Source organism: Balaenoptera ricei, chromosome 1 (genome assembly GCF_028023285.1).
Source record: "Balaenoptera ricei isolate mBalRic1 chromosome 1, mBalRic1.hap2, whole genome shotgun sequence".
In the NCBI taxonomy this organism is placed as follows: Eukaryota; Metazoa; Chordata; class Mammalia; order Artiodactyla; family Balaenopteridae; genus Balaenoptera; species Balaenoptera ricei.
In genome coordinates, this window is record NC_082639.1 from 96,023,477 (window position 1) to 96,037,932 (window position 14,456).

General features: G+C 45.8%; 1 protein-coding gene across 1 annotated transcript in view; it reads left to right on the forward strand.

Moving 5' to 3' along the window:
• ELAPOR1 (endosome-lysosome associated apoptosis and autophagy regulator 1) overlaps positions 1-10,858 on the forward strand; it is a 68,566-nt gene extending 57,708 nt beyond the window's left edge. Inside the window, exons 12-22 of the mRNA XM_059900804.1 lie at positions 1,053-1,158; positions 1,426-1,563; positions 2,403-2,666; positions 3,953-4,126; positions 6,177-6,357; positions 6,661-6,757; positions 7,229-7,330; positions 8,504-8,630; positions 8,708-8,886; positions 9,412-9,577; positions 10,679-10,858. Coding sequence (XP_059756787.1) covers positions 1,053-1,158; positions 1,426-1,563; positions 2,403-2,666; positions 3,953-4,126; positions 6,177-6,357; positions 6,661-6,757; positions 7,229-7,330; positions 8,504-8,630; positions 8,708-8,886; positions 9,412-9,577; positions 10,679-10,747 — 1,603 coding nt within the window. The 3' untranslated portion in view covers positions 10,748-10,858. The remainder of the gene's footprint in view (positions 1-1,052; positions 1,159-1,425; positions 1,564-2,402; positions 2,667-3,952; positions 4,127-6,176; positions 6,358-6,660; positions 6,758-7,228; positions 7,331-8,503; positions 8,631-8,707; positions 8,887-9,411; positions 9,578-10,678) is intronic.
• The last annotated feature ends 3,598 nt before the right edge of the window (positions 10,859-14,456 follow it).

Genomic DNA, 14,456 nt, shown 5'->3' on the forward strand with positions numbered 1-14,456 from the left:
TGTAAAACAAGAGGGATTGACAGTCTGTGATTTTGGACTAACTCAGATGGAGATGATTCTTCTAGCCCATCGGTTAGCACCACTGTGTAGGGAGGAGCTGGGAACTGGAGGTCCTCAGAATTCAAGCAAATGGCCAAAGCCAAAAGAAAAGCCATAAATGGATTTCCAAAGCCAAAGTGAACTCTTCTGCCTATATGTGCTTTAGAGGTCAGGGGGAACCACTGAATCGGCATCCCGGTTGCAAATTTGGCTTCTCCATTCCCTCCTTCAAGCTCCCTCCTTTCCATCCCTGGCACAGTGCTCAGCCACAGCGGTTGCTCAAAAGGTTTCCCTTCCCTTAATTTACATTACTCAGAGCCGAACAGCTATATCCCATGTTTATGAGGTAAGCAAACTTTTTAGACTTTTGGGAGGTAACACTCCCCAAAGTACTTTTCAATTTGCAAATATGATTATAGCAGTAAAGCACTTCCTCACCCCACTCATCGCCCCCGCCATCCCCACCCATCGGGCATGGCTGTCTCTTTCTCCAAAGAAGGACCAGCCTGAGAACCTTGTTAAAGAAACAAGTTGAAGTACCTGCTAATTCGATCCAGGCAAAACCCCCACTATCCCTGGAAGAGAGATGCTGAGCGAATGCAGACAATTGACATCTTATGATAGTGGTGCTTCTCAAACTTTAACGTGCATATGAATCACCTGGGAATCATGTTAATGCACAGATTCTGATTCAGTGGGTCTGGAGACCACACTCTGCTTGTGAGGCTATACAGCATTTTACAAAGCACTTCCACATCTGTTATGCCTTCGGATCTTACCACAATGATGGGAGGTAAATAAGAAAGATTATTACCTCTGTTTTACAGATGAGGAAACTACAGTTTGTCTAGGTCAAGTTCACACAGCTAGGGTGGCCGAATTGGACTTAGTCCATGCTCTTTCCAACATACTCAGAACTTAATCCTGTCCCCCAGCAGACCCTTTGCTGCCATCTGAGCTCTTCAATTAGCACTGTCTGTCTCGGGAACCGACTTTTGATTTCTGCCCCACAGACCTCCACAGTCAGTGATGGCAGACACAGAGAATAAAGAGGTGGCCAGGATCACGTTTGTCTTTGAGACCATCTGTTCTGTGAACTGCGAGCTCTACTTCATGGTGGTACGTTTTCCTTTCTTTGCCTGCTTTGGGGCTTCCAGGGACTATTGGGAGGGTTGGCCCCTCTGCCCTGTCGGGGTATCAACATAACTGACACCCTTGCTTACGGTGATTTCGCAGAGGAAGGGCCTGACTGTCTGTCAGGGACTGCACCGTTTAATATGGGTCTAACCCACTGTGATGGCCCCCAGGATGGCATCGGTATGGGCATCCTCTCCCCACCAGCCACCCAGCCATCATGCCTTCTTCACTTCTCTGTCTTGGGTTCAGGGTATGAATTCTAGGACCAACAGTCCCGTGGAGACGTGGAGAGGTTCCAAAGGCAAACAGTCCTATACCTACATCATTGAGGAGAACGCTACCATGAGCTTCACCTGGGCCTTCCAGAGAACCACTTTTCATGAGACAGTAAGCTTACTGACCTTACTCAGGGCCTTCCAGAGAACCACTTTTCATGAGACAGTAAGCTTACTGACCTTACTCAGATGCTCAGCGCCCAGAAGAGACCTCTGAACCTGGAAGGAGTCCTGCATTAGCTTAAGTATGAGGTTGGGCTTCAGAATCCAGGGATTAGAAGACTCCTACGGAGTCAAGCAAAGAACGCCTATTCCAGCCCCTGAGGAGCACCTAGCCTTGTCCAAATGACTTCCAGGGGAAAATGACACTGTAAACTCCTAAAATGACCTGTCCCTCCTCAGCAGAACTGCCCTGAGGACACGTGTGGTTCCTGACCTGGTATACCCTGTTCAGTCCTGCCCTTGTTTTTAATAATAATAACTCCGGTTTTGTTGTATTTTCTTAACTCAAAATAATGTAGGTTCATTGCAAGAAAACTTAAAAGATAGAAGTAAGCAAAAAGAAGAAAATCCCCCATAATCCTACTACCCAGAGATAACCCAGTTAACATATGAAGTACCTCCTATACAGTCTTTATTTCTCTACAAATACTCTTTTTTCTTTTATAAGGAAAAAAACTGCTTTTTTAAAAAATATGAGCATCTACCGCATATTTCCCCATGGTACTTAATATTTTTATATGTCATTTAAATTGTTCAGTCTTATTTTAAAATGACACAAAATGTACATAAAGAGCTACTGTTAAGTGAGTAAAAAGAATAGGCTGTTTCTAAAGATTTTTCTCAAGTATCACGGGATAAAAAATATTAAGTCATACTCATACTATTTCCAGAGCACTCAATTGCTACTGCTCAGGACTTGGCCCACTCTCCTCTTGTCTCTGTTTCCAGGGAAGAAAGTACACCAATGACGTCGCCAAGATCTACTCCATCAATGTCACCAATGTCGTGGATGGCGTGGCTTCCTACTGCCGTCCTTGTGCCCTGGAAGCCTCTGACATAGGCTCCTCCTGCACCTCTTGTCCTGCTGGCTACTATATCGATCGGGATTCAGGAACCTGCCGCTCCTGCCCCCCTAACACAATCCTGAAAGCCCACCAGCCTTATGGCGCCCAGGCCTGCATGACCTGCGGTCCAGGAACCAAGAGCAACAAGGTGCCAGCAGTTGGCCATGCATCCTAACCTTGGCCCTCTGAATGGGCCACCTCAGAGGGTGCCGGGTCCTGGGTGGGGTTCTTGAGGGGCTGATACCCAAGGACTCCCCTTAGTATACTCCCAGGTTGGCGTCCTAGAGGATACCCAGCCAGGCTATGACCATAGATGGAGAGTTCTTAGCTGTAGTGGTTGGTTTTCAGGGTCTGGGCCTCAGTCATGAGCGAGTCTCATCTTCAGGGGATGGGTAAGGGAGATCTGTGACCATCTGGTCCAGAGGGTTATTTGACATCTGTGCAGACACCTGAAGGGAAGGAGTAGTGGGACTTGTGGCTCAAATTCAGCCTACTTCAGTCCAGCCCGTTATCATGGGAATTTGCCTCCTCTTTGTGGGGAGGGTAACCCACCTTTGCTGGGACATATGGTTAACTGGTATATTGCTGTCTCCTTTCCCAGGGGTTTCTTCTAAAGTGGAGCAGCAGTGCTGTTTCCCCCATGCACTTCCTGAATCTAAGAAAATGCTATGACCAAAAGGTCTTAGTTATTCATTAATGCTTTTAAGTGAACTTGAATTTTACTAATCACAACCACATGGACACACATTTGTAAGACATTGTTTACACAGTCTGCAGATGCTGCTCAGTTTAGCTGTGCAGTAAGTGCATCAATTCTGCAGGCCCCTGGCAACCTCTCTGGGGCACCCTGGACTTTTGCCACAAAATTCCTCCCCCAGGGCTCCCTCTGCTGCTATGGGAGGGATTGACAGTTGTGTAAGGCCGCTGCTGCCTGGGGACCTTAAAATGAGCAAGAAAGGGGTTTATGGCTCAGTTTACTACAGAGAGCCTGGGAAAAAGTAATCTGGGGTTCAGTGAGTTTTAAATGGGGGAGGGGGACCAGGCTTGTAGCTTCTCTTCTGCCATCTTGGACACCCTTCTTCCAGTTAGCACCTTGTTGTCTTTTGCTTGAAAGTAAGAAGGGCTATCTCATGTCTTGAGAGAGTTTTATAATCTAGGCATAGGAACAAGGCTACAGAATCTGACCCAACTACCTACTGAAAAATAAGAGGTTTGGGTTTGTACATCATATATGTGCTAATAATTGAATGGCAAGATGTACATAAACCACACTAGCCCCTGTTTCGCATCTTTTAATGCCCACCCCTAATCCATACTTCCTCTTCTCTCACCCTGCATGGGCTGGACCAGGCTGGGAGAGTGACTGCCACTCTCCGTGGGGCCTCCTCAAGGCCCTGCCTGCGCAGCCGGCCTGACGGACCCCTTTCCCCTCAGATCCACTCCCTGTGCTACAATGACTGTACCTTCTCAGTCAGCACTCCGACCAGGACTTTTGACTACAACTTCTTGGCTTTGGAAAACACCGTCTCTCTGGCTGGAGGGCCAAGCTTCACTTCCAAAGGGCTGAAATATTTCCACCACTTTACCCTCAGTCTCTGTGGAAACCAGGTAAGCTGTGCAGGCACTGACCATGTGAGAACGGAAAGGGGGCGCCAGCGGATCAGAGGCCAGAGGACACGGGAGGTTCAGATCGCAGAGGACTGGGGAGATTCAAAGGTTTTTAAATGATTATTATTCTCCCTGAGGACTTTCTCCTCTAAAATCAAATCATCTGGATTATAAACATTTAGGAAAATGAATGTGTTTAAAATAAGGTGTAGGGAATTCCCTGGCGGTCCAGTGGTTAGGACTCCGTGCTTTCATCTGCCAGGGCCCGGGTTCCATCCCTGGTTGGGGAACTGAAATCCCACAAGCCGTACGGTGCAGCCGAAAAAAATTTTTTAAATTTTTTAAATTAAAATAAAATAAAATAAGGTGTACATTTACTCCTCCCTGACCTTTATTCCCTCAGAATGATTATATAAAAACTATGCACATACATCAACTATACTTCAATTAAAAAAAAAAAACTATGCAGGAGAAAGATTTTTTTTCCTTAAAAAAGCAGTCTTCAGTAATCATGACACTTGCCTTTCGTTTTCTAGAGGCTGAATAAAATAAATTACTCTTTATTTCATCTACATGTATCTTTGCTGACAGTACATGTTACCATCAGCATTTCAGGCTGCTGCAAATATTTTGGATGCAAAATTCAAAGGCAGAAATGTAAAGGGTAATCACACCACCACTGCACTTGACTAAATTACAAACAAGCCAGGATTAGCGGTTGGAAAGTTAATTTCAAATGTTGCAAAATAAAAAGCGTCTTGAGCATTTAGTCTGTGACTGTGTGTGGAGGTTAGGCCTTTATTCCACACAGCTTCTACCCATCTTCTGCAGCATGCAAAAAAGTTGATTTGTGTTTATAGAGGGAACATGCCAAGAAATAAACTAATCTGTGAAAGATTAGAGACAGATGTCTCGATCTTGTTTTTAAGAAGTCTTTGAAGAAGTTAAAGCCTCAGAAGTGACAGTGATAACTCAGGAATTGAGACTGATTAAAGCAAGCCCCATGCAGCAAAAGTTTCAGTCAGTGAGTTGGGAGAGAGAAGATGGGAATTTGGAGAGTCTGTGAGTTTTCTTTTCTTTGCTCCCTTATTCTTATCTAATCTAAAGGTTCCTTTCTGTTCTCATGTTCTTTACCTATTTTTTACAATCTTGAAAATAAACTGAGATAACAGAGTTAGCAACTTAGCTCTATTTGTAATAAAATTTATCATATTGAAAATCCTACATTCTAAATGCTTGGTCCACTTAAATTTAAAATATTGAACAAATGATCTTATATTAGCAAACATGTTATATATTCATATTCCATAAATTTGAAGAATTTTTAAAGGAACAGTATCTCAATATCTCTTCTATTACAAAATCTCGAGGAAGGAGTTTCAATTACCTCCATCTTCCAGAGTTCTATTCTATACAGTATGGGTTGTTAAAGACTGGAGGAGAAGCAATCTTTCTTCTGTTGATAAATATTTTTAAATGGAATAGGGTCCAGTAGGTCCTAAGATGTCCTACCTCAAGGCAGGGAGAGAGCTGGTTATGGGGTCTGTTTTAACCCCCAGGACACTCTGGAAGGTGCTTCCAAAGTAAGAATGGTAGAATCACAGCTCCAAGGAAGACACAGAAAGGGAATGGGAAGCAGGCCAGAGGTCCAGATAAATTTCATGGGATTAGTTACACATTTCAGTATCTGCCTAGAAAACTGACTAGGACAAGGAAGGCCCTTAACTGGTGGGCTGGTAGATTAGATCTCCAAATCAGTTGCCACCTTCACAACCCTGCTCATATAGGGCTCCCAAGTGACTCCAAGGAAACAAAAGACTGGGGATCCCTGAGCCAGAGTTCCGGAAATTAGGACACCTAGGCCTTATTCTTAGCTTCTTTATCTTTTAAAATCTGTCTTGTAATTAGAACTGGGATGAATCGTTCCACTGCAACACACTCTTAGAAGGTTGAAATTTTAGACACGGAAGAACTGTTCCCTGTTCCCTTTTGGGAGTTCTTCTGTGATCACTCATTCCTTCCCACTTCCTCCCCACATCCCCCTGCCCAGGGTAAGAAAATGTCCGTGTGCACTGACAATGTCACTGACCTCCGGATTCCTGAGGGTGAGTCAGGTTTCTCCAAATCCATCACAGCCTACGTGTGTCAGGCGGTCATCATTCCCCCGGAGGTGACAGGCTACAAGGCCGGAGTGTCCTCGCAGCCTGTTAGCCTCGCAGATCGGCTTATCGGTGAGTAACACAGCTGCTCTCGCCTGACTGAGCGTGTCTGTGTAAGAGAGAGTGAGCCTACCAGGCTCTGAGGTAAAAGGCCCCAGGTGAGGGGCCCAACCTCCTGACCTCTGTTTCCTATTTCATCCTGGGGTACGAAATGCCCCTGGGGCCGCTGACAAACCTTTGGTTCACCCTTTCATGAGCCACTTAAGGATGTGATGAGATGAAGGAAGGTGGGATGTGGACCCGTATTGAAAGAACAGAAGTGGTTGCCAGCTAAATGCTACTAGTGAGGACTAATTAGGAGCTCTAATTTGGCAGGGGTGACAACAGATATGACTCTGGACGGAATCACCTCCCCAGCTGAACTTTTCCACCCGGAGCCCTTGGGAATACCGGACGTGATCTTCTTTTATAGGTGAAAATGAGAGGCCAGGCTAATGCAAGTGAAACCCAGGGCTCCTCCACAATTTCTGTGGTGTCCCTCCCTCTCTAGCCACCTACTACTTATCAAGCCAGACCACTTCCAAGGTCTAGCAGACCTGCCCAGCAATGAGCACTAAAGGCTGGGAGTTACCCATCCTAGCTTCTTGGGTATTCCTGGGGCAGGTCTGCCCCTGGTGGCAGGGAGGAATACTGGATGACCTGTGGCCGACTACCCTTCCTGCTTAAGGGAGGCTCCAGTGTTGTGCATCTGCTAGCCTTTCCTAGACCAGTGCATTTCCCCTTGACCAGATCTCCCTGACCCCAACACTCTCCTGTGTGTCAGGCCACAGCTCAAGTCCAGACTTCCCCAGTGAGGGAACTGTTCCATGTTGACTTTACTTAGTGGCTCTCCAATGACACAGATGAGTGACTCGTTCCCCCATGGGGGCTGCTTTCTCTGCAGGTCCAATGATGTGACCCAGTCCTGCAGTTCTGGGAGATCAACCACCATCCGCGTCAGATGCAGTCTGCTGAAACCTGCTCCTGGAAGTCTGTCGCTGCCAAGGTAAAGGGGTGTAACAAAGTCTCCCTCCCTTGGCCTCATAACGTCCCAAGAACCAAACAAAGAGTACTGCAATAGAGAAAACCATGTGAGATCCATTAATGGGTTCTTGGGGACACAGTCATGGCTCCAAACCCTCAGTCTTTAGATGTCAAGAATGGAACAGAAGGAAGAGTCAAACTACCCTCACACTCCCAGACCATTATGGGAGCAGCTGCCTAGCAAAGTGACTAACTGCTGGGACTGAGAGCCAGATTCGATTCCCCTCCTCCACTTACCAGCTCTGTTAGGGATACAGTTCTTATCTTCTCTAGGCCTCTTCTTCCTTGTTTGTAAAATGAGGATAGTAATAAATTCCCTCAGGGGGCTGTTACGAGAATTAAATGAGATAATGAGACTTGAGGACTTCACCAGATGTGGTTACTTCCTATTATCATTAGGATTAGTAAAGGTTTAGGGAATCCTAGGAATCTCTCTACAACTGGAAGACCCTATTCTGAGTTTAATAGCTGAGTGCACTAAACTGAGGGCTCCTGAACTAATTTGATTACAGTACCCTTCCCCCGCTAACCTTCCTTTTTTTCACATAACACTAACATCTTGAGGGGTACCAGTCTTGAGGAAGATGCTTTGGGAAATGCTGCTCCTAGACAACAACTGATCAGGGAGATGGGGAGCCAAGCAGCACATTTTGACCCAGCAGTGGTGTCAAAATGTAAGATCACTATTCTTGTTGCAAACGTTACAGTAAAGTACATTGCAGATAGCAGTGACCTGAAGTTCATTCCTGAACCCTGCCCCCCACCTCCACCCTCTGCAGGAAGCTGCATATGACTTTTGCAAAATGTCACATGTCCATGGGTTGGACAGGAGCTTCTGAGGGGTTAGTTGGGCAGCCATGCTAGAGCTCAGACAGCTTACATTAGTTCTCATCTGATGTCAGCAGAAACAAACGGGCAGAGGGTGGGAGCCCTGGTGAAGGCCGGAAAGGCCTCTTATCATCAGGGAAATCGGAGAGCAAAACCTGGGTTAAGGACTAGTTGGAAGGATCCTGATGGAGCTAACAGTTTGGCAAGGAGAGGACAGATCAGGCAAGTTATGAGATGACACGACTCCAGCCAGATCTTCCCAGCAGTCCTGCGAGTGTGCGCTCACGTCTCCTTTCTGCTCTGCTAGCACATGCTCCGATGGGACCTGTGATGGTTGTAACTTCCACTTCCTGTGGGAGAGCGCGGCCGCTTGCCCACTCTGCTCGGCTGCTGACTACCACGCTATCGTCAGCAGCTGCGTGGCCGGGATCCAGGTAGGTGTCTCTGCTCGGGGACTTCCCAGGAGACAAGGGAATGTGATATCTGAGTTCCTTGTTTTTCTCCCCGATAGAAGACTACTTACGTGTGGCGAGAACCAAAGCTGTGCTCGGGTGGCATCTCCCTGCCTGAGCAGAGAGTCACCATCTGCAAAACGATAGACTTCTGGCTGAAAGTGGGCATCTCTGCAGGCACCTGCACTGCCATCCTGCTTACCGTCTTGACCTGTTACTTTTGGAAAAAGAATCAAAAGTACATATTGGGGTATTGCAGTTTGGGGATGGCCGGGGTTGGATCATTGAGCTGGGAAGAGAATATCTGAGAGTATAAATTCATGGGGCTATTCTCTGGCATTGGCCACAGTCCCTGTGACTCTGGCCAGAGACGTGTTGAGCCACTTATCCAGTGTATGCCTTGGTTATCCTGACTCCTAAACAGGGATGGTATCACATGGCAGTCTGTGAAGGGCTGTTAGATTCTCAAAAGAAAAGCAAAGAGAATTCTTAATTTGTTATTATTAATGATAAAAATAATGACTTCACAATTCTATTATTTCTATTAAGCTTTGAGATCACAGAAACACCTCTACTTGAGGAAAAAGATCCCTGACTTGGGAGTCGGATTCCTTAGCTATATGCCCAGCCCAACACCATTTTGCTATGCTTCAGTTCCATTACCCATGGTATGGGGATATCTCTTTACAGCCCAGCCTTTCTTCCTCTTTCCCTTTTATTCCACATGTTGGTGTCTTGTCTTTCCCATCCCCTTGTTTCATAGGCTAGAGTACAAATACTCCAAGCTGGTGATGAATGCTACCCTCAAGGACTGTGACCTGCCAGCAGCCGACAGCTGTGCCATCATGGAAGGCGAGGATGTGGAGGATGACCTCATCTTTACCAGCAAGAAGTCACTCTTTGGGAAGATCAGATCATTTACCTCCAAGGTAGGGAGCCTGGCCAGTGCACTGAGGCCAGCCTGGAGGGCTGGAGAAGATACCAGTCCTAGGATACTGAATGACCCCACACTGTTCAGGGACCACTACTCTGCTTCCCATCCTCCATACTATTCTATCCCCCCACCCTGTGAATCCTGGCTTCTGCCTTCTGTATTTCCACACCAATACTCCTTCCCCTGGGGCCCAAGGCTGCTATTGATTAGGGTCCTTCTCTCCCGACATGCACTCCAGTGGATGGACTGTTTGGGCCTTTTAACTTCCAGAAGTACTGAACCACCCATGTTGTAAGATTCATGACCCCCTCCCCCCTGCCCTTTTTTTTTTCTTTTTTGGAGGGAGGGGAAGAGGTGATCTCTAGGATCAACTTCCGATAGAAGTGCGGCTCTCCTTTGGCCATTGGAGGGTGCTGTCCCACGGATGTCTGGGCCCAGTCCTTTGGAGGCTGAGTCATAGCTTAGTCTAAGCTGTTCACCACTGAGCAACTCTGAGCTGGAAGAGCTGACTGTGTGGGTGGGTGAGTGAGTCTGGAGCTCATAAATGTAATACAGACAACACTGTCGCTGGGCCTGGGGCAAGCAGAGAACATTCAAGCAACTCTTCCAGGGCCGCTGCCCTCTGCAGCCCCACTCTGCCAGTGCCCACAGCTCACTGCTGCCCTGAACCAGTTCATCCAAACGGGGTGGGGAGGGATGGCGAGGAAAGGAAGGTGGGGAGGTGTTTACTTGGCCGAATCTCACGCCCTTTGTGCTGATCTTCCAGGGTGACTCCCTTGGCCTCCTTAGACCTTGAATTTTTTTTTTTTTTTTTAACCAATGGGAGAACAATTTATCCTGGGATGCTTGAGTCTTTCTGGAACTTCTAGAATTCAACACAGATGCAGAGCAAGGGGTTTTAAAGATATTTCTTATCCTCTGGCTGGCTGAAAGGAGCAAGAAGAATAGAGGATATCTTAGGTCCATGTCTCCACAAAGCCACTGAAAGCAGGAATTTCATGAGGGTTCCTTCTGTCACCTATTTTCCATTTCTCTCCTTTGTTCCCCAAACTTGCCCATGTGCAGCAGCCAGCTCCTGTCACCATCTCTCTTTCAGAGGACTCCTGATGGATTTGACTCGGTGCCACTGAAGACATCCTCAGGAGGCCCAGACATGGACCTGTGAGGGGGCGCTGCCCTACCTCACCTGCCTCCTCACCTGGGCACATCACCTTGCAAGCCTGTGGCAATGTGGGTGCCAGTTTCCTGCAACACCCACTGCTGGAAATCTCTTCGTTGTGGCCTTATCAGAAGAAGTTTGAATTTCAGATCTTTGTTTTTTTATAGAGTACCCAAACCCTCCTTTCTGCTTGCCTCAAACTTGCCAAATATACCCACACTTTGTTTATATATTACTCCCTTGCTTGCATCTTGTTTCCCAAAATGGACCAGCCATCGGAGCCATAGCTTCATCTACTCATCTTTCTTATAGCTCTGGAACAAAAGTATTTCTCTCTTTTTAAGTATAGAAACTCCTTCCCCTGTCCTCTTACTTAAGGCACAAGCAGCTGGGAGTCTCCCTGATCATACGCCCTCAGCTCATGATCTCTTTAGGAGAGAGGCTGGGTGAGGACGGTACTGGCATCCCCTGATGAACCATCTTCACGGTTGCCTGGATTCATCTCTCCTGGATAACCAGCTCAAGCTGGTATAGTGGATAGGCTGAGGGCCAGATGAGTAAGCCCTGGGTAAGAAAGGGCTTGATAAGCACAAAGAGGCAACAAAGGAAGGTTTTATTTTGTTTTTTAAACTGGGGACTTCATTCCCTTTTCTTGAGTAAGCTATAACTATTCTCACTGGAGCCAAAGGAAAAAGTTCATTGAGAAAATGGGAAAAGCCCTGATGGATCTATTCTCCCCTCAACCCCCTGCCTTTTTTTTTTTTTTTTTTTTTACCTCCCACCATCTCCCTATGACACTAAAGGGAACCAGGTAAGCCCCAATCCCAGATGTTCTAGCTTTATTCTCTCCTTGCTTCTACCCAGAAATGACAAACATTGCCAGTGAGGAAAATTCCTCATCCTTGAGTGCCCCATTCCTAGAGGCTTGGGCCATATTAGGGAACAGGTGTGTCATATTTTGAAAGAACACAAGGAGGTCAAGATTTTAACGGGGCCCTACTAGAAAGCCAGCCCACAATGGGATGGACCTGAGGTGGCCATGATGTCTGCTTCTAAACTTAATTCATCTGCTCAGCCACAGAATAAACAACCTCTAGGCTGGCCAAGAAAGGCATGGACTTGTAGCCCATGCCCCAGCAGTAAGTAGATCCAGATCAGTCTTCAAGGAGGAAACACTAGGGGAGTTGGACAAGGTGTTCACCAAACTGGGAACCCTTGCACTTTCATGCCCCTGTCCTTCCCTTCTTCCTGTTCTCATTTCCTTTGTGTGCTGAAAAACTAAAAAGACTTCCAGCCCCACCTTCTGGCAGCATCTGTTTTGAAAGGTGAGTAAAGTGAATGTCCTCTGTGCCCCTTTTCTCCACTTTCACAACAAGTATAACTGATAAACTTTAAGTAACTAGAAATGGTAAAACCAGAGCAAGAGTTTAAATTCTCTTTTTCTTTCTACTAATGGCTATTCTCCTTCCCTCACTGTCAGGCTAGAATGACCATCCTTGTTCAAGGGCCCTGTTGCCCATGGTTTGTGCCTGTCTCCTTTCTCAAGTGACCATTTGGTGACCAGATGGTAGGTAAAGAATGGAGACGGCACTTGTAAGTGGTTTGTCTGCCACATGATGGTTTGCTGATGTGATTGGCCACTGCTGCCTTGGCAATGGTCTTATAAAAGGGTCAGTGAGATTGGAACCCTGCTGTGACTTCTGGCCAACAACAGCATCACTGAAGACAGGCAGTCCCTTTGGTTCAATAAATCTAGAAGCTTCTCTTTGGTATCTAAGTTCTCCCTCCTCCTGTGGGACTCAGGCTCTCAGAACCTGTGGCTATGCTGGAATTTCTCCCAGTGTATGCAGATAGCCAGCTTCCAAGCTCCAGCCTGAAGTTTTCTGTAGCCTCAGCAATACCGCGGGCAACCGCTTTTCCACCAAATAAATTTCTTTTGTGATAAAGGCCATGGAAGATTCTTAGACTATTCTAGAATCACTCAGAAAAAGTACATACCCCATTGACTTCTTTATTCTGACATCATGAATCTGAGTGCCCCTAGAGCAAACTCAAACTCCATTGACTTAGTCATAATATTTTAAGGATCTCCTTTCTACACCCCTTAGTGTACCAACTTCTGCAGATCTTCCCTGCATCCTGCCAGGAACTCCTGAGTTATGCTATCGGGGTCACCTGTTGCTCCCCTAGCAACTTAGACACATGTTAGATATTTTTTAATAGCTCTATTGAAGTGTAATCCAAATACCATACAAGTCACTCATTTAAAATGTACAATTCAATAAATTTTAGTATACTCACAGAATTGTACACCCATTACCACAATCAAATTTAGCACAGACACATGTTATTTTATATGGGAAAAGCTTTTAGCAAACTAAGGCTATAGCATTTTGCACAAGCTATTGGGGGAGGGAGTGTGGGCTCAGGAGACAAAATACTTAAATCCCATTTGGTTACTTAGAGTCCGAGAACACACATGTAACTCTCATCATGTAGGTGTCACCTGTATTTGTCTGGGAGTACAGATGAAGACTGTGGTGTATTCAAGGACAGGGATTTCTTATGCCAACAAAACTTTTTTTTTTTTGTCTCACTCCACATTAAAGATAAGACTGACTATATTTATACAACAGAGACTTTGTAATGGATTTTTCAGCTCTGTGAAATCAAGTTTTTGTCTCATCAAGACTGGTTGGATTTCCTTTTTACTCTGTATTCCAAGAGTTTGTAGATTGTTAGGGGATGGGTATCGCATGTCATACTTTTTTGTGAAATAAAAACATAACTTTCAGCTGTTTTTCTTGAACATAGGTTGGATGGCTGGATGGGTGAGTGAGAAGTGGTAAATGTCCTTGAAGCTTAAACTGAAGAGAAGGATTCTGGAACCCCAGAGTGACAGAGAAAAGAGCATACTTGGGAGCAATAGGGACCTATACTAGAAGCCTCTCACCACCTGTTGAAGAATCAGCCGTCAATCAAAGCCTCAGTTTCCACAATAATAAAACACACCTGATGATGCCTTACCCCCCAAGATTGGGTGAGGATCGAAAAAGAGAACACATAAAACACTTAGAATGTCAGTTCCATTCCATTCCAGTTCAGTTTTCCCTTGGGTGGCACTGAGGCCAGCCATATAACAATGTGCCTACAAAGACAGGTAAAATTAGCTTATTTGGGTATGACATGGATTATTATGGACTAGATGTGGATAAAACCCTAGAGGACATCAAGGACACATCATTTCCCAGAGCAGCTGGATTTTCCTGCTTCCATGCTTTCCTTCACTCTAGTTGAGGGCACTTAATCCCCTACAAAGAATTCCCTCAGCTGATTAGTTGTGACCCAAATTTGTTTTGACTGGGTGGTACCTGGGTTGTACTGGTGGTTAAATATTTTAAATATCACCCCTGCTTATAGGATCAAGTCTAAACTCTTAAGAAGGAAAGTAGGAAGCTCACATTAATTCGGCATTTCTATGTGTCAAGCCTGGACTAAGTTCTTTCATAACATTGCTCACCTGGTTCTCAGAACAGGCCTAGAGGCAGGTACTAGCCCCACTATAATGGTGAGGAAAATGCATCTCCAACAGATTTAGTAATATGGCATACACACTAACCCTAACTGCACATCCTTATACTCTAACCACACTGAATTTTTTACTCACCCTCAGTCATAAGCTCTGTCATTCTATTATGTTAATTTGTTATATTTA